The sequence below is a fragment of the Falco biarmicus genome, chromosome 3, assembly GCF_023638135.1.
Source record: "Falco biarmicus isolate bFalBia1 chromosome 3, bFalBia1.pri, whole genome shotgun sequence".
Taxonomy (NCBI): domain Eukaryota; kingdom Metazoa; phylum Chordata; class Aves; order Falconiformes; family Falconidae; genus Falco; species Falco biarmicus.
In genome coordinates this window covers 62,205,654-62,225,840 of record NC_079290.1, presented here as the reverse complement: position 1 = coordinate 62,225,840, position 20,187 = coordinate 62,205,654, and the positions used below count along the sequence as shown (strand labels likewise).

The 20,187-nt window shown below is 40.6% G+C and overlaps 1 protein-coding gene across 1 annotated transcript in view; it reads right to left on the bottom strand.

Moving 5' to 3' along the window:
• GNAL (G protein subunit alpha L) overlaps nucleotides 1-13,309 on the bottom strand; it is a 195,745-nt gene extending 182,436 nt beyond the window's left edge. The window contains exon 1 of the mRNA XM_056331881.1: nucleotides 12,592-13,309. Within this exon, the coding sequence (XP_056187856.1) occupies nucleotides 12,592-13,039 (448 nt within the window). The 5' untranslated portion in view covers nucleotides 13,040-13,309. The remainder of the gene's footprint in view (nucleotides 1-12,591) is intronic.
• Nucleotides 13,310-20,187: the final 6,878 nt, after the last annotated feature.

Below are 20,187 nucleotides of genomic sequence, written 5' to 3'. Positions count from 1 at the left end.
AGAGAAATAAAAAACAGTATCATGAGATTACTTTTTTTTTCTCTCTGGTCTGTAGTAGCAGCAAATATTCAATTGGCTTATTTCATCCTGACAAAGTATTTTCAGCTTGTTGAAAGTATCAATTTAAATAAGTAGCTTGCCTCTTCTTGAAGGAAGTGAGAGGCAAGTGGACAGTTTGAACCACCCTGAATATACTATACTAGAGATGGAACAGACCAAGCAAAACAGTTTCCAAACTATCTCTTCAAGTTAATGAAATGATTTCTTTTGCTAGAAATCACAAGAGCAGCATGTTCTTCTAGACCAGGCTAGACCAAGATGTGGATAACCAGCCTCATTGTTTAATGGCAACATTCACCCAGAAATGTCAGGTTATGTTCTTTACCTTGAAAAAGTAACAGCAAATAATGCTCTGTATGTCAACACAAGTAATTCTTTAAACATATGTTCCTGCCCTCTTTCTTTACAAGGTGATCTAAACAGTTCTTAATATTTACAGGAATCCTTACAGGAAAGATCACAAGTATGCTCTACAAATCACCAGAGATAAACATTTACTGTTACACACAAAATAACCTCAGGGTCTTAGAATAGCAAGTTTTTCAGGTATGAGATCCTGTTATTTAGATCACACACAGTTTCAGAAAAAAATCACATTTCATACTGATTTATTGACCTCAGATGGTAGATACCAGTCCTGTACTTGATAAGTTATTTGCTTAATTAAAAAAATATTTGAGGATATTGATAACACACACAGTTGATTAAGTTAAAGGCTTATGTCAATATAAGACATTTGATATTATAAATAACCAGCACATGCATGCCTGATGTTATTCTACAAATGATTAATACAACACATTAAGTGCATGAGGAATCAACTAATAGATGGATTTCAAGAACTGTGAATCATCAACTAGTTGCAGTATTGCTAATAAGGTAATAACATCCTCACAGGATCAGTAAACTTTTAGTCACTGATTAAAAGACACCACTGTGAATAATGCTAGCTTATCAAAAGACTGAAGCGTGGATGAGCAATAATGCTGGAGAACAACTCCCTAATAAGCATGGTCCAGTCAAATAATACTCTTCAATGAGCCACTGCAAGGTCACGTTTCTAGAAGCAGAGCACAAAGATTTTTATAGGCCAGTTTCAGAAAGACTTGGATGTACACTACTACTGAATTATCTGATGAACGAAGTAGAGAAAAAAAAAGCCACCACAACAAGTGACAAAACAATTAATCCCAATGCTTCATCCAGGAAATATACACAAAAACACCATTAGAAGCTGGCACTGCCCACTTTGAGATGTTGGAAAGACAGCTCAGATAACAGCAACAGGTGAAGAGCACAGTCAGCTTTTAAGGAATATTTTCCAGCCTGTCATCTTTCAAGTAATGGAATAACTACATGAGTTACAGCTACAAGCAAGCTGGAGAAAGCAAGGGTAATATGAATTCCATCCAAGCAGGAGCTGAAGCTGGTGGGTGGGACAGAGTGCATGTCCTATTCAGAACTGAAATATGGTCCTAAACAATAGCGCTGCTTGAACATTTGATACGGAGATTACCTTACCAACAGTCATGTTGAAATTCAAGAAATTTATTAGTTTAGAGCACAGAGACTACATAGATAGTCTAATGGAAAAAACTTAGTGGTCACTTTGCACTTTCAGTCTACATATTCATAAATTCCTTAAGTCTGGTCCACTGTCTGGTTGCTTACCTCATGCTGATGAAGCAGCTACCAATACTAAAGTCTTTATCAGTTTAACTTTAGAGAGAACTTCATTAGGGGATAAAGGACTGAACTCAAAAGATGCTGTATATTCTTTTATTTGTCTGGGGGGTGGGTGTATTATTGTTTTGCTTTTTACATAGGATTGAGATTAATTCAGCATTTTTTTTGCATGTCAAGTAAACAGCCAGTTCAAATAAGTTTCTAATTACTCCTTTACCAGGGGTATCAGGATACAGAACACAAAGAGGGGAGGAAACAGCAGCAGAAATTCTTACTTTCACTTAAGTTTACCTGACTTGTAAAGAAACTCAGAAGTGAGGTATTACAGGGAGGTTTTGCAGTCCCTTTAAAAGGACATCAAAGGAGGGGAGGAAAAAACCCAGCCATAAACCAGAAGAAAACTTTTGCTCTCAAACTCTTACTCCTTTAGCCATCCTAATCTTAGAGAAACCCTGTCATTAAGAAAAGGTGACATTTCAGTGGCAGTCAACATGGTAGGATGTACTGATGTTACGCTGTTTAAGCTTGAGAAGGTTATATGTTTGTTTTGCCCTGCACCTAATCTACATGTACTAGAACACCAGGTGCTGGAGAAGCTTGGCAGGCTGTGCCATTTCTCACACAGTCAATGCACAAAACCTCATGAAAACTGGTTGGTATTAAGGTGATTTGTCTCCCCTAAGAGCAGAACCAGGTATTAACACATGCCTGTTCTTAAGTGTTGTATAGGAAGGCAGACAATGTGTGAAATATCTGCTTGTTCTCAGAGCATCTGCTGGACCAGGAACACTAGCAGCGGCACTGGGCATAGCATGAAGCAGCATGAAAGACAGTCCCACCTCACCCCTGCCCACCCCCCAAACTCTTCCGTAACACGGTTATCTGAAAGGCTGTTTGACCTTTTACTACACTGCTTGAACTTTTCCTGACGTGTTAGAAAGTATTATTCGGTCTGGCAGATAGAACACGTATCTGTGAATACCTTTTAACCAAACAAGGACTATTGCTGAAACGGTCTTTGGAGTGGATTACTCTTGAGGTGATCCTCTCTACATTAAATTGCAAGAAGCTTCAAGTATCAGTGAACTATTACTTCCTTTTCAGCTTTTCCATGAAAGTTTTCCTTCTACCTCTGGTAGGTCAGAGACATAGTTGACATACATCTGGAGCCAGAATCCACTGACAGAAGACAGTTCTGCATATAACAAGCCAAACACCATTGCAGGCATTTTTGTACTTCCCCACAGACTGATTCAGCATTCTCACCTCTATATATAGAGTTAAGAGGTAGAAGACCCTAGGAGTGAGTACATTGCCTCTGTAATTATTACTGTAATCTCCCCATTAAAAAAAAAAAAGCCAAAACAAAACCAACAACACACCAGCTGTACTGCTTCACTATTATTCAGGTTGGAAAGACACTACAGAACAAACAAGCTCATGAATCCAGATGTCACTGAGTAAAATAACAAAACCCGACAGAGCAGCGATGACATTTGGAACAGCCTTATACACCCTGGGTGTACCTGGAAACTCACAGAGGCATCAGAGGGATTGCTACAGCCACTTATCTGAAAAGAAGGCATCAAGGAAGCACTAAATCAAGTGCAACTCTACGTTTCTGTATCAGTCTTTCATTAAGAGACAGTAAATGCTTCAGAGCACTGAAGAAATCACAGAAAGTGTAAGACTGTTCAAAATATTCTTAAAAGTGAGAAGAAAAATGTATTTACTAAAAGGAACACTGGGTGGCAATTATTTAAATGCAGTTTGTTATGCAGTCTTTCAAGTGCCAAAAGCTTGTGTTTCCCCTCCCAGTGCTATTTCATCTATAGGGACAATCTACATCAGTATGAACTTGAAGTTCAGTTCTGTTAAACAAACAAAAGCCATCAGAATTTACATGAAAAAAGGATGGTTGGTTGTTTTTTTGTGCTCCCCCTCCACCCTAAAAGGTTTTGAGATTTCTATGTTTCTTTCAAATGTTAAGTCAAAGAAAGATCAACTATACAATCTGAACCAGAATTACTGTCTTGTAGTTCCCATCTGTTTTCCTTCATGGAAATATTTTCAAAGGATAAAAGCAAAACAGTTTCAATAGCTACTGTTCTGCATTAAGTCATACTCACAGGCCAGTAGACTCAATGAATAAAAGGATCTGAAAGTCATCTTAAGTTACAGTTGATCCTTAACAGAATTTTCCTGCTTGTTTATACAACAGTGACTAGGTTGCACAGCATCACGTGTAACAGTAGTGTACAAGGTTCTTAAGCACAGCTGAAGGAGAAAAACTTATCTTGTACACATCAAGGATTTTCTTAGTTCAGTTTTAATATTAGGCAATTAAATGATCGGGGAAAGCAGACAATAAGAGACATAAATACTTTTCAGAGCATCTTCCCATTTAGAAAGCAGAAGACTTTTTTTTTTTTTGTTAAAGAAACCCCACCAAAAACTCTTTAACCATACCTTCATAGATTATGAACAGGTTATTTTTGTCCTTTATATAAATTATTATGTTCTTCTGCATCTTAGGTTCATAGTTCGTATAAGACGACAAAAAAAGAAGTTTATCTTTGCAAAGGCTGGTGTATGTTAGAAGTGCTTAATATCTTGTTCATCTCTCTCTCCTAGAGAATGAATTGGACAAATACAGTAAGCTCAGAACAGGCAGAAGATAACACCAGAAGTCTGTGTTGTAATTCAAACATCCAGTGAGTCAAAGGATGACAAAACCCCAATCTTGTTACAGAATTCATTAGACTCACCCTGTTCTTATGAATCTTTAAGCCCATGAGATGTGCCAGGATATAATCCAACCACAAACTCTTGAAGGCTGGTTTAACTCGCCTAGACTTTCCATGGCAACCTATTGCACTTTACAAGAACATCAGTGGTCATGTGTGCACACAGACACATGCATACACCTATCTGAAAAAGCATCATTTAGAATAGAAAAGTATTCTTTCATCAACATGAAATGAATTCAAATGTGAAATATGCATGAGCGCTCTATTTCAAGAAAAAAAACCACAACTTGTTTGTGTTGTAGCTTAGTCTTCCATATGTAAGTTCAAGAAAACAAAGACGATTATGAAGGCACTGCCTAACACCATGCAGTGCATTCTGCATTTTTTTCAAGATCCAGAATGACCAGCTCTCCATAATTAACAGAACTGTAGCATAAGAGTTGGTAACATCTCCAGCAACATTCATGACAGTTTTTCATAAAAGGTTAGAGTTGCTTAATATAAATTACACTTGCACAGAAGAATAAAGATCCATGATCATCAACACTTTTGACACACTAACATAGCCTTCATTCTTCATGATGCAGAATCCTTTTTAATCCACACATGACAAGTTAAATACAGAGCATATTACATGTATCAAAAAGTAATTGTTTTCAAATAATTAAAAAAAAAAAAAAGAGGCCTTGAGGGTGGGGAAATGACACCCACAGAAAGCAAGGGCTCAATTTATTGTCAGATTTTTATTACAGATGTTTTTCAGCCTGTTCCTTACCTCCATTGCATATGCTAACCCAAGGCACAGAAAGAACTTTCTCCTTTTCTGCAGCTTCTGAAGACCAACTAGATGATTTGCTTGAACTGATTGCTGAGAAAAGCTTCATTTTTGCCCTTTCTAAGAATGAAGTCATCCTAAAAAAACAGCCAAAATTGTATTGCCTATCATTGATAAAACAAAAGGCCTTTAAGTTTTTTTTGCTTATTTTAAATACTTGGGGAGGAAAAAAACATCCCACCCTTCCTATTTTTAAACAGCTTTATAACCTCCAAAATGCATGTTGTTCCCACGTGGTGTAAATTCTTGGCTAAAATAAAGTTAAGAATAACAGCATAGAAATTAAAATACAACCTGGATTTGACTTGCTAAGTAATGGTATTTTAGGAAAGACTTGATTTATTATTCTTGAAACCTAACATTAAATTCTTTATATAAACACTTTTATTTATAATTCTTCAAACTTAAGTTTAAGAATAAACAAATGTAAAATGAGAAAGCAATTCAAGTTTGACTTCAAAAAGACATCAGTTAAGATCTTCCACTACAGGTGACTGATGTTATGCCTTATGTTACCGACATTAATTGGCAGGTTTTTTTCAGTCTTTTGCATGTCAACACAGAAAAAGAAAAAAAAAAATCTATTCTAGTCCCAAACAGCATGTCCTTCCTTCTTCATACAGCTTATCTAGTGAGGCTTTGAGTCCTTAAACTTTTAATTAATATTCATGTGCAGACAAATCACGAGAGACAGGAGTTTCACATAGAGCTACGCAGTGCTACAGAGATAATATGAAATACTGCTGGTCAGTATTTACCTAACATGCTCATCCACTTTTGGAAAAGGCATAAATACAACATGCACAGGCCAGGTATGAGGCTGCCTTTCTTCCAGACCCTGCACTCCTGCGTATTTTAAAAGCAAACAAACCAACCACCCAGCCTTATTGTTTTATGATATCATCAATCAGAAGAAAACATGCAAAGTGTTAAAAAAACTAAACCAGTTGTAAGACAAAGCTTATGCCCATAAAGTGAAAGATGTGTTGATGACTGTAGCACAACAAACACCTCACAGGGTGGAACAACTATGCAAGGCTGTAAATCTTAACCACAACTGGATGATTTTAACTATCTACAGAAGCCTGGTTTTATTAAGAACATAGTAAGTAATAACTATTGGTATTTTCCATCTCTAAAAATAGATCTGCATCTTCAGTGAAAGACAGCTTTAAATCTCTCCGGGACCATGGTGACAGTCAATGGGCTGAACAACATCTGCTCTGTTTTACTAACCTGTTCAATTCATTAAGTGTCTACTCAAAGAAGAGCCTCTTACTAGACATTACAAAAGATCCAAACCACACAGAACTTAAGAAATTACTGAAAGGTATAGTGGTCAAGACTTCCCCAATGCAAAATAGTAACTCAGAAGTTTCTATCCATTCTAGCAGAGGGTAAGCGACAGCTCTGTTATCTTACTTGCATCATTTTGTTTCTCTACTATTATTCAGAGGTTCGTGGAGAAGAACCATTTTTTCACCTTTCAGCAAGAGCACAAAGTTTCTAGAACAGTCTATCAAATAAGTTAAAGTAAGCAGAGTGAGGGCCAGGTTCCCCCACCCCCAGCTCAGCCACACTGTTGGATTAAAAAGAAAAGAAGATTTTTTAAAAAAAATTAATTCAACTTTCTAAGCTCAATTGGTATCCAACTTGAAAAGTAAGTTGAAGGAAGCCATGATTTCAGGGGAAAAAAAACCCCAACCAACAACAAAAACACCCCCACCCCCAGTATGTATTTCCCCAAATTTGTATAGCTTCACTGTGTCAAAGATGCTAAAATGAAAAAAAAACCAAAAAGGCAACAACCAGACAAACAAAAAACCCCACCACAATGTAACTATGATTTATACAATTATCTTGGAGGTTGAAAAAAATATCCTAAGATTCTGTTAAGGAATGCCAAAGGGCTGGCAATGTAAGAAACACTGGGTGTGGGGCTGGCCAGTGGAAAGGGATGAACATGGAAACAAAGTTTCAAAATGTACTTCTAAACTGGGAAAAGAAAAGGCATGGAGAAAGGGAAAACAAATGTGCAAATCTGGAAGTTTTACGTGCTCTTCAAAATTTCTGCAGTTGAGAAGTTGTAATGGTAATGGAAGCTTAAAATGACAAAGATACTAGCATAGCTTGCTTAATTAAGACACTATGTTACAATAAGCATTTGTGGAATACACACCAATATATAAAACTTGCCTAATAACTGAAAGTTCATATTGCCTAAGTAACAGCTGCAGAACCCATCCTTGCACAGCAGTTGGAGTGTCCCAGCACTGCTACACTAATAAAAAGTGTATTTTTTCTAAAATATTTATTAAAAAAATAAGCAAAATTAATCAAAGAAAGGAAAGTAGTTAGAACAGCTAAATGTGGGCTAAATGCAATGTCGGCAATCTACAGAATGAAGAAGAGCTAAGTGTTTTAAATCAGGGATTGCTTTCAGTACACTTAAAAAACACCCCAAAGTTAAGAACTAATTCTAATAGGTCCTGATGACTTCTGTCTACTGGTTTCCTTATTTGTAAGGAGTACATATACCACTTCATACAATGCCATAAGCTACAACAAAAGCAGAAGACTGTGTGGAAAGATACACAAATGATGCAAAGGATTAGGGATTATAAAACCCATTTACTTTATTACATTGGTCAGTATTTGCAGCCCATTATTTCAAACTCCTGAAAATATCGGATTCTACCAATTATATATCCATTACCTACACGCTAGAACTACCTGGCTGTGCGGGATCCTAAATCCATCAGCACAAACCAACAAGTTTTGCTGTAACGACGGGATAGGCATATACCGGATGCGACACCCTGGAATACAAGCGAAGGTTACAGACCAGGGAGGGCATCACCTCTGATGCTAACAGAAATACACCCCAAGCACACAGCCTTATGCAGGCACATGGGAAGTATCAGCACATCAAGCTAAACTAAATTTGGGTATTTATCAATAAGCATGAGTTGGCACTATATAAAAATTAAAATTGAAGTTATTTTTTAAATAAAATATATTCAGTTTAGTTTTAATACTAGAAATTGGTTTGAGGATGAAAAACTTATGGCTTTACTGATACAGCACAGAGACTGCAATTTTAGTCTAAATGCCACTGTCAGAGCAGAAGTCTTTTTTGCAACAGTTTAATCCTGACAATGGTCAACAGGCATGTAGTTAAGAAAATAAAACCACGGTAAAGCATTACTTCTGTTATACTCCTCTGAGCTTTCAGGGGTCTACTGCTTAGGAACTCCCCAAGCTTGACAAGGCATCTTTGTATCCGATTTCCATGAATTCAGGGAAGCTATGTTTCTTCTTATGTTTTATACGCTTTTGTACATAAACATAACCAAACATGTCTAAATTTCACTATCAAGTCAATACTTAATATCATGCAAGCAGCTACAGTACCTTTTAAGTGAAGAAAATCACTATCTCCCTATTTTCTCTCCTTCAATCCCTATATCATTACTTTCAGTTTCTGTTGAACAGGAAAGCTTTCACGCCCAGTACTTTCAGTTTCAGCTTAGCAGGGAAGTACATAAGAATGAGTTATACTTGAGAGTTATCTGAAGTTAGGATAGCAACCAGGAGTCTGGGGAAATGGAAAAAACCAGGAGGCAGGGGAGAGTAGAAGACAACAGCTGTCTAGGAAAAAAGATTATGTCTATCTATGACTTCAACATTACATGAGCCTTAATTACACCACAATGGTTAGCACTTTTTTTAAGCCAATCCCACTTCCCCCCACTGACTCCCAAAATACGAGCTTAATATATGAGACTGGAAATGAGCATTTAAATTGCTTCTGTAAAGTGATTTGCAATGTTTGTACAGTTTCTAGGAAATAAGCAGCTAAAACAGTCTTGTAGAAGACTGTGTTTGCAATTCCCTGGAAAAAGAAAAACAAAACCAAAAAGACCAAACAGGAAACAATACAGAAACCAAAGCTACAAGACTGACCAAGCCCTGTAAATCTGTGCAATAAATATGTATGCTTAAAAACAGCATTTAAAATTTTTTCTCATTTCAGGCTCAGCAAAAGCATCCTAAGAACTCTGCACAGATTAACATTGTCGCTTATAAAAGTAAAAGATTTTTTTAAAAAAATGCAAATAATAACAGAGCACAGTAATCAATCCAAGGTTTCCAGTCCTTTCTGCCCTTTTTGAAGTGGACATTAAGCAAGAAACAGGCAATTGCAGTGGAAAGCAAGTTTCCATTTTATGTAAGTTCATAAGAGGAAAAACAAACCCTAACTGTGTCTGCTGTTATTCCAGCGTACCATTAAAGCCCCTACATGACAGTTACAGCCACCTGATACAGATACACGTATTTATGTGGGAGGCACACACAGAGAACTGATCCCAAGGACTTACTGCACACCCCCTTTCTCACAATTACTGGTTATGACAAAACACATTAAGTGTTTCCAAATGTAGGCTAGGGGGAGTGTCAAAACATCATGTGCACCGGGAGACATTAGTTGGGGGAAAGCTGTGACAGGCAAGAACATGTTCTTAGAGAGTATTTACCAACATACACTAAAAAAAGCCTTAGAGACTTTATAATATTTTGGTAACTTACATGCACAGCTCATCACAAAGCTAATTGTTTTCATTTGACATAATAAAAGGAGAATTGGTGTGCTTTTAAGGAAAGGTCATTTTCCAACATTTATAGAAGCTTCTCTTCTAATACACTACTTATTTAGAGACTCTAGAGATTATATTAGTGTTCTTATACTTGTGTATTTGTTTGTATACCCTTTGATATCTAATAGTAGCTCTTTAAAACGTACACTGTGTTTTCCTCTAAAAATTTCTACAATACCCTCTAAACTTGCCCCAGTTCATGTACCAGACATACAAGGACAAACCAAAATTAAGCTATTATTTACAGACTTGTATTTAAAAGAACAAACAAAGCCTACATCAATGCTGTTGCTCAACTTTGTTTATTATGTTGACTGTGTTCTGCTGTCACTGTATTCACCATTTCCCCTCTGCTATGCATTTCCTCCATGTTGATCTACAAAAATATCCCTCCTCTCTCTAGCAAAGGTATGCTTTTTAGTTGCACTCTCTAAGGAAGACCTTAGGAACAGTGATACAGTTATTTACCATCAGAAATCCTATAAAATATCAAGCTGATAATATTCTTTATTCTAAAGGACCTTTGTATACATCCTAAATCTTTTCCTCTATGCAAGACTGAAACAGACTACGTTGTACAATGCAGTTTTGCTTTAGTCATCTGACAAACCCTTCCCCATTCTAAATATTATTCTTTTATTTAGAGCAGCATTTCCACTTCTTTGCAAACAGCATCACAAAGCACCTGCAGCTCTTCCTACATGCAAATCAAACATTAATGTCAGGCCCTGATCTGCCAGGGCTGAAACAATAATCCAGCGTTTCCTCCCTGCGATATGGAGATCAAGAGAGTATTCTGTGATCAGGACACAGATTTAATACAAAATTCAATGCAGAGGGTCTTAGGAGTTTTGAGTTTCTTTCAGATGCCAAGGGTCAGAGACGGTTTATTTTTCAAATTGTATTTTTTCTGAACAGATGTTTACTGCTCTGGTTTGCTATGACAACCACCCATGTTATAGACTACACACAGTATCTATTTGTTAGGATCCTTTTGTTCAAGCAATTACATCGCTCTCTAGAGGAAGACTACCAACCAGTATCTTTGCTTTCTTGTAGCCATACTGGTCAAAACACACTTTCAGAGGTTACAGGAAGAAAAACCTTTTTAAAATATGCTTTTTTAATGGAATATTACTGTAACAGTTGAAGTATCAGAAGCAATGTTTTACAAAGAATATTACTAATTCCATGGACTAGGAATTACATCTTCTTCCTCTTACTGGCCCTACTGGTATCCTACAGGCCGGTATTTCATGGGAAATAATAAAGCCCATAATTTGTTTTTTAGACTTGGAGCACTACAGTTCTGGCAAACATTGCTTAGACCTTTTGTGCACTGCCATATTTCGTATTTTCTCCTCCCCTCACCTACCAACAGGAATGAAGGAATCCAATAGCATGGAAATACAGCTTTATAAAGACAGACGTAGGACTGCCTGAAACCTGGGAGGCACGTAGATACCCACCAAAACTCCACACCATGCAACTTTCTGAAAAAACTCAAAGCAATCTAATGCAAAAGCAAATCAGTATTTTCACACTAACAGAACACAGAGATTATGACCATTTCACTAAGAGGCCAAATAAGCCCTCTGCTCAGACCATAAAAAAAAAAAAAAAAGCCCTGCAGTATGACTGTTCTGTTTCCTGCAGGAAATGAGATGCTTGTATTAGATACCCCTGTGGTTTTCATACTGTAAATGTATCAGCTGGTACAAATCCTCCGAGAGGACTATTAACTAATGCTTAGAAAGAGCAGTGGCAACAGCAGACCACACGTAGCACCTCAGAGAAGAGGGGACAAAAGCTGACAAGCCATCCCTAAAAAATTCGAGGGCCAGCAGCTGAAAAACACATCTTCTAGTAGAGGCGATGTCTGCAAGGAACAGACATACCCACACCCGCTTTATTTCCCCTTACACCACTCACTCCTTTCTTAAATAAGGAGCCTATTGCTCATCAACACTCCTCACTCGGGAGCCACAAGCCCATACTACCGCCGCTCACTAAACCACCCCTGGTTACGCACGGCAGCGGTGGATCATCCACCGGCTAACACATCTTATGCATGGCCATTTTCCCTCCTTTCTACTATGGTTTTGTTTGCTGGGTTTTGTTGTTGTTGTTGTTGTTGTTGTTGGTTTTTTTTAACGTTTCCGAGTCGCTCGGGCGCTAACACCCCCCGGCCGAGGCGGCCCCCGCTCGGGGCCCAGCGCCTCGCCCCCGGAAGACCCCGCTGCTCCCCCACCGCACCGCTCCCGCCCGGCGGCCTGGGTGGAGCCGCTCGCCCTCGCAGGACAAGCGCCGATGGCGTTCTCCATTGCAAACCCACTGCTAGGGCCAGAAGGGGGAAGGAGAGAAGAAGGGGAGGAGGAAGGGAAAGAAGGTGTAAACCTGTCTGGGAAGAGCCCGGGGACGGAGGCGGCCGGGGGGCGGGAGGGCAGCCCGGGGGGCGCAGCGGAGAGACAAAGGAGGGATGGAGGGCGCCCAAGGAAAACGGGGGAAGCCGGGGAGGGGGCGCTGCACGGGAGCCCCGCGGCACCTGCCCGCCCCGGCACACGCCCCGCGCACACACACGGCTCCGTGCACACACACGTACCCAGCAGCAGCAGGCGGTGCGTCTGCTTGTACTCCCGCTTCTGCTCCTTGAGCGCCCGGTCGATGCTCTTGCTGACTTTCCTCGCCTCCTTCTCCGCCTCCCGCTCCTCCAGGCGCAGCTTCTCCCAGGTTCTCTGCAGCGCCGGCGGCTGGTGCAGCGCCTGCTGTCGCGCCGCCTTCCCCCCGCCGCCCGGGCCGCCGGCCTTGGGCAGCGGCGGCCGCTCGGGGGCCGCCCCGTTACCGCCGCCGTTCTGCAGGAGCAGCGGCGGCCCGTCCGCCTCCCCGCCGGGTTTACCGCCGGGCCGGAGCGGGGCGCCGAGCGGCTGCGGGGCGGCGTGAGGCTCCGCCGGCGCTTCGGGCTCCGAGGCGGCGCCGGCGCTGGAGATGGAGCCGCCGCCACCGCCGGCGTCGCCGAAGAGCCGCGGGCGCAGGCTGTAGCAGAGCCCCATGGCTCGGTGCCCCCGCCGGGGACGGGCTCTGGCGCGGCGGGGTTGGCCTCAGCGCTTCCCGCCGGCCCTACGCGCCGGGAAGGCGGCGGCGGGCGGGGAAGGGGCGCCGCGGAGCCCCTCACGGCCCCGCTGGGCCATCTTGCATTTTCCTCCCCGGGCGGCGGCAACGGCTCCTCAGCGCCGATCACCTGACACCGAGCTGCCACCGCCGGGTCCACTTTACCGTAAATACCCCAGCGCCAGCCCACCGCGCAGCGCCGGGCGCCGGCGGGGGAAGGGCGGGGGCACGCCGCCCGCCCCGCCACACAGGCGCACGCACGTTCGCAGCTCCCTCCCCACAACCGGCTCCGCCGTCCCCTCACGCCACCCCGCCCGGTGGCCGCCTGCCCGCGTCGGAGGGGCGAGCGTGTCCCGGGCTGTGGCGGAGCGGGCAGGTTCCCGCGCCGCGCGCAGGCGGGGAGACCCTCGCCCCCCCGCTGCCCGCACCATCCGCCCGCCTCGCCTCCTCCCTGCAGGGGCCGCCGGGCCGCCCGCGTGAGGCGCGGGAGCTGCGCGCCAAGCCCCGGCGGCACGGGGTGGCCGCCCGCGGAGGGGCAGCCCAGGCCTAAGCCCCCGACGGGCAGCCTTTACCCCGGCACCCTCGGGGAGAAGCCGAGGCCTCGGCCTCTCGCAGAGGGGACCCCTGAGGGTGGCGGCAGCCCGGGGAGAGGCCGAGGCAGCCCCCGCCAGCCTGCCGTCCTCACAGCTACAACAGGGATTTCAGCCCCTGTACACACAGGCGGCTCCTCGCCCACATGCTGACTAACGGTGCTGTGGGAGGAATGCTTTGGGTGCAACGGCAGGAGAAAATAACAGGCGATGCTGGGGTTTGCTGGCTCTCAGCGTTGGCAACACTAGTACTCCGGCAGCGCGCTGCTGTGGGCCATGGAGGGAAGGCTGGTGCTTGGAGTCAGCCTGTTCAGAGGCAGCGGCAGCCCGCCCTCCTCACGAGAGGTCCTGGACAAATTCAGGCTACTCTGAATGTGTCTCGAATGGGCTCTCCTGCTTCATCCATCTCCATGTTCTTCATCATCTCAGCAGTCTTTTTTGGGGGGGCATGTGGCTGCTGGATGAAACGGTGTGTCCTTCAGTCTTAAAGCAAAGGTTGTGCCATATGTTCACAGTTATGATTGACGTATACCTTAGCATAGTTTAGAGTCTTACTTCAGTAATATCCACTGCATTCATCAACCTCTTTATTCACGCAGCGTCTCTTCAGATTCTGCAATGACCCTGTTGTATTAGGTCGTTGGTTTTGTCTCCCAGGTTTTTCCAGTGACCAGTACTATATTAATAGATGCTGCTATTTATACACCGCTGTATGAAGAAATGAAGGGAGGTGCAAGTCCTATGTTTCTTTATGGTGAATGAATTAAAGCAAATTTGCCACAGTTTTTAGTTTCTGGATGTGGGAACCAGAATTGGTTTTGTGACAGATCTATTCATGTCAAATGCTTTAGCGAATGTCCTTTAAAATATGTGTTTACCAGGCAGTGAGTTGTGCACTAACATTCACTGGGAAAGAAACCTAACACCCTGCATTAGCATGAAATAAATAGATGCCTTTTAACTGAAAGCATCAACTGTCTGTGATTGCACCGCACAAAGGAAATTTTGCCAGTGAAAATACTAGCAGGATCCAGCACACTGTAGATGTTGTTCACTTATACTCTTCAAAACGCTTACCAACTATTTGGACAGATGCCTTGGCTCCGAGAAGAGCATCCAATAGCTGTTGCTTCACTGTATGGTTTAATACATGATTATATAGTGTCCTGGTTGCAACGTTCTTGCAAAATGTATAAGCAGTTGCATCACAGCAGAGGATGTTTCACCACATTTGCAGCACTGCTGTGTCTTGACTGAAAGCTTTTATGGGTGATGAGGATATACCATCTCTTCGGTTGTGAGTGAACAATTTGAACTTTCAGCTGAAAACAGAGCAGGAATTTGGATAAGCAGAATCTAAATGTTCAATCTGGACTGAATAGCCGAGATCACGGGATTAGTGGCTGTACACTTTTCAGTGTAATTGTATCTTGTAAGAGAATTTGCTACTCATTCAACAATTACAGTAAAAAACATGAAAAAAATACCAAAGTAATGGTGAAAGTTAGGAAGTTACTATTTGGGGCCCAAATGTCAATGCGCATACTTAGTTTTGTGAAGGTGTTTCTTAGAGCTCGGTACACACAACAACATTTGCAGAATCATGAGCTGCTATCCAAATAGTAAGAGAAATGCCGTAAGATGGCCAAATTAGTTCAGATTACATAAAATATCTCCTAATAAAGTGTTCCTGGGCATGTAAAGCATATGCTTAGTGAGTAACAAGGAAGGTGAGTGATATATTCAGGGTTACAGAGGAGGCCTGGCAGAATATGCACTGTAAAATGACATGCTTTATGAATAACTTTGAAATAGCAGCCAATGTAATAACAACTATGGATAGGTATCATCCCTGAAAAACAGACCACTCAGCCAAACACCGATGTAGATACTCTACCTTATAAAATGCCAAACCAAGTATGTCCATTGAACGATCCTTCAGTGACCTACAAGAGCAAATTTGGACTTGAGGGAGAAGTATTTTTACTTTTGGTTTTATAACTTCTAATAAAGAACAATAAGCAGCCTGTCTTCTTTCTTTCCCCAGAGAAATTGTGATCATCACTACTTCTGGATTGCTGTGGACTGGGATTTTCAAGAATCTAAAGTGAGAAAGTCAGTATGATGCAGTTTTCTGATACAAATACTCTTTGGAGAATCTTTCATGGAACAGTGTTCAACATTTTCTAAGGTTAGTCATCCAAATCAGAGCTTAACGACTGGCTTATTTTTTCCATGATACAAATGATGAAACCTATGATTCTCATTATGTTAGCTGAAATTAGAATCATAGAATCATAGAACAGCCCGTGTTCATAGAACAACTGATGATAAAAGACCCTGAAAGATATCCCTTGAAAGATCATTTGGTCCAACCTTTCATGAGAAAGGTAGCCTAGATGATATTATCTAGCACCTTGTCCATTTGCATCTTGAAAACCTCCAGCAATGGGGACTCTGCCACGTTCTTGGGGAAATTGTTCTAGTGAATGATTGCTCTCACTGTAAAAAATGTTTCTTATATCAAGATGAAATCTCTTCTGGTACAATTTGCACTCGCAGCCCCTTGTCTTCTCCATGTAGTTCCTTGTGGTTCTCTTCCTCTTTGTATCTGCCCTTTAAGTACAAGAATACTGTCATGAGGTCCCTCTCAAGCCTTCTCTTCTCCAGGGAGAAGAGAAGGTGCCTCCTGAGCCTTCCCCATGGAGAAGAGACCTCCTTCAAACTCCTCATGGGCCAGGTTCTTCAGCCCTTTGGTCATCTTTGTCGCCCTCTTTTGGACCTTATTCAGTCTGTCCACATCTTTTTTGAATTTAAGCTGGTTTTTGATTCTTGCTTTTGATGTATAGTTCCACCTAAGAAATAAGGAATTCGATGTGGTTTCCAATCATATGCAGCAGCTAGGTATGCCCACAAGATGGCTCTACTTACTTCAAGGAGTAATACAATTTAATAAGTAAATCTATAAATATTTTTGCTATGAAGAAGCGTTTTTACTGTTTGAATTTTATGCATTTCTTGAAGACTTATATGCAAATACTTTGTAATCTTTTTCTGGTCTTATAATAATTTTGATTTAACAATAGACTCCTATACTATGTAGCTTTTTGAGATTCATAGTGTTCCAAATTTTAACCAAGAGATGAGTGTTTGTGAGCAAACTCAAACAAATGTAGTAACTGCAGTTGCCTTGAAAATGTAACTGTGTGGATGAAAGAGACCCTAGTTAAATGGATATGTAAGAAGTTTGATTAAGCAAGAATCTTAAAGGCAAGGAGGAGATTTCCTGGGGCTGGACATCTGTTTGTCTTCTTGTTGTTCTGATTAATCCCTGTAATAAGGTGAATAAGTTTATCCATATTCTGACTACAGGTTTGCTTTATTGTTTTTCTGTATCTTGGTCAGAATAATACTATGAATTCAGAAACTATAAATTCAGAGCCGACACTGGAATATTTCACCATCCCTGGAGCTGTTTAAAAAACATGTAGATGTGGTGCTTAGCGACATAGTTTAGTGGTGGACTTGGCAGTCCTGGGTTAACAGTCGGACTTGATGATCTCAAAAGTCTTTTCCAACCTAAATAACTCTATGAGTCTATGATTCTATATTAGTTCTAAATGATTTTGATATTTTTTTCCTCAAGATTTTTCAGGACCTCAGTGAGGGTTAGTGAAAATGTTACAAGGTTTTTGGGCGTATTAAGGAGGAAAGCAACACAATAGAAGAAAAAAAAAACCCAACAACAAAAATCCCCACCAGAGAAATGTTCTGTGTCAAACACTAGGTATTTGCAAAACTTCTGAGGTTAATTTTCGTCGTGGATAAACGGTCTAGGATGTACTCAGCTTCCATCAGATGATGAACATCTCTTACCTTCTTTGAAAGGCATTTGTCAAAACCTATTTGCTTCTTGTGGGATGAATACTATTATTTTTGTTCTTAAGGTTTATAATAAGCACTAAACTGTATACATAGTGTGCCTTTACCTCCCTAGTGTATCACTGCTGGTACGTGGGAAAAGGAAAATACTGTTCTTTGATACATGCTTTGCTCCCTAGAGGCTGGAATCTATGTTGCTGATAGAAAGCCTACCAGTAAGCTCAGCTACACTAACAAATCTTGTCTGTGTGAAATGCATGGAGATTAAATCAGCCTCCTGACTTCCTGAATATCTCAGGAAGTCCAAAGACAGAAGACTAGAATAAAACTGTATCTTTTTCCTTGGTCTTGTCTTTGAGAGATACCCTAAACCTGCAGTGTAGTTTCCTTCCTTGGGGCTTGAAAAGCTTTGTATTTCTGTATTGTGTGTGAATGCACTAGCTGCCTTTCCTCTCCAAGCAATTTACAGCATACCCCAGGATTTATAACTTCTCCATCCTATAGTGTCTCCTTCCCAACAAAATCTACAGAGCTATGATCTCCAGAAGGAAAAATTAGCTTCACAATTTACCTTGATATTAGTATTTTAAATACTACTAGTTTAGGGAGTCAATTTTAACTGGTAAATTGATGCACTCACCTGGTGCTTCCTAGACCTGTGGAAATCTCAGCTACATGAATCCCACAAATTATTTTAAGCTCATTCTTTACAGCTTCTGCTTTGTTTCACTGATAGATAAATAAATAAAAAAACATATAGGCAAATTATTGTGGAGTACAGTGAGCCCCTTCTGTAACACACAGAGACACAATAAATATAATATAATGCCTCTGTTTTCACAGAATAACTCCAACCTTCACCACCAATTTTATATGCCACTTTTACTAGTTGCTTGAAGATTCTTAAAGTGGGACCAAAATAAGGCTTACAGTGGGAATTCAGTTGCAAATGTAATAGTTGTAGAACAACAGTTATCCAGATCTAATTTTATCAAATCATCTATCACTCATCACCATGGTATTATTTTGTGCCTTGTCATATCTGTTGGTGATAACAGTAAAACAATTTGCCACTTCTTTTTGGAGAGCCTCTTTCATATAAATACTGTAAACAATTTGGCAGCTCTTAAAGCGAGATTTTTATTTGTTACCGATGATAAAAGAATGAAGGATTTAGGTTTTTTAAAAGTGGGATCATTAATGCAACCTGTATTAAAGTTGCCTTGTATGTCCTATTATTAGACTACTTTACATTAGACTATTTTTCTTTCCTTAAAACTGTACAAAATGGGATTTGGGCAAAATTTCATCTGCTAAAGTCTGTTTTTGTTTGTTTTAACTTCCAAAACACCGTAGTCATTTTCACAAGGAATTTAGTGAGAAATATACTATTGCAATGTAAAAACCTCTTGTTGACTTTCAGAAGAACTAATAGTTTCTCATTCTCGCATCAGTTATGATAGATTATTTTGCTTTAAGAGTGATTACCAGTATATAGAAGACATTTTAAGCAATGTCAGAGTAGACAAGCTTAAGGGAATTTACTGCAAGTACCAAAATAAGATAAAGTAGGTCAGCTTGCTTGAAAACTAGGTTCTTAGCAAATGAAGTAGGAGAACATTTAGAAAGAGATTTAAAATGCAAATTGTGGGATAAGGTAATTTTCTGAGGTACTGTATAAAACAGGGCAGGGTAGAAGCAAAGCAAAGCAAATTGGAGTTTTTGTATGCTTATCAGATAACATATTGCGCTATTGTCAGAGGCATAACTGTTGATTTCTCTGTAGCCTTTAGTTTGTTGCTACCTTTAAAGGAAGGAATTGAATGATAAATTTACAAGGCTTCTGGTGATCTCTTCTAAATATCTTTGTAAAGATCTCTCTAAAAAGTCTGTTGAGCTGTGTTTGAATCAGGGATTTGTAATATTTTTTGTTTTATGAATATGGTTTTTGCTCTGATAAAATCTGATTGAATCTGACCAAATTGTAACACCTTAAAAACTGTAACTTGCACAATCTGAAACACAGAGCAGAAAGTCATCACAGCTTTCTTCTACGATGAGGAACAGTCCTACATGTTAACAGACCTGATCTAGGTGGAGGGAAAGAATGTGGCTTCAGGAACACTTCTATTAAAAGACTCTGATCCTGTTTTGCATGTGAATAATATATGTATCTATCGTGTACCAATTTCTTTTAAGTCAGGGAAGCGTGCTTTATCTGTGCAACCTCATTTCATTCCCATATAAATATTCATCATGACGCAGTCTTCACCTTCACACAAACAACTTCTCCAGACTAAGCGGTTTGTTTTGGGGACTCTGCTCTTGATGTGAACTGCCAGCAGAGCTGTAAAAGAAGTCTCAGCTAGCTATAGGGACTTCCGGAACTTTCTGAGTAACTGGAAAAAAATCTTTTATTTTAGAAGATATTTTTAGGTCTGTGCTTTAATATAAAAACTAAAGTAAAGCAAGAGAACAGAAAACTGAAATAAGCTGATGCATAAATGGAGCTCATCATACAAACTTAACTTTCATTTTAATACTAAACAAATTAGCCTTTCCATTTGAACTAAGAATCAACTTAAACAATATATTGAATAACAGAATCAGAGAGAAGT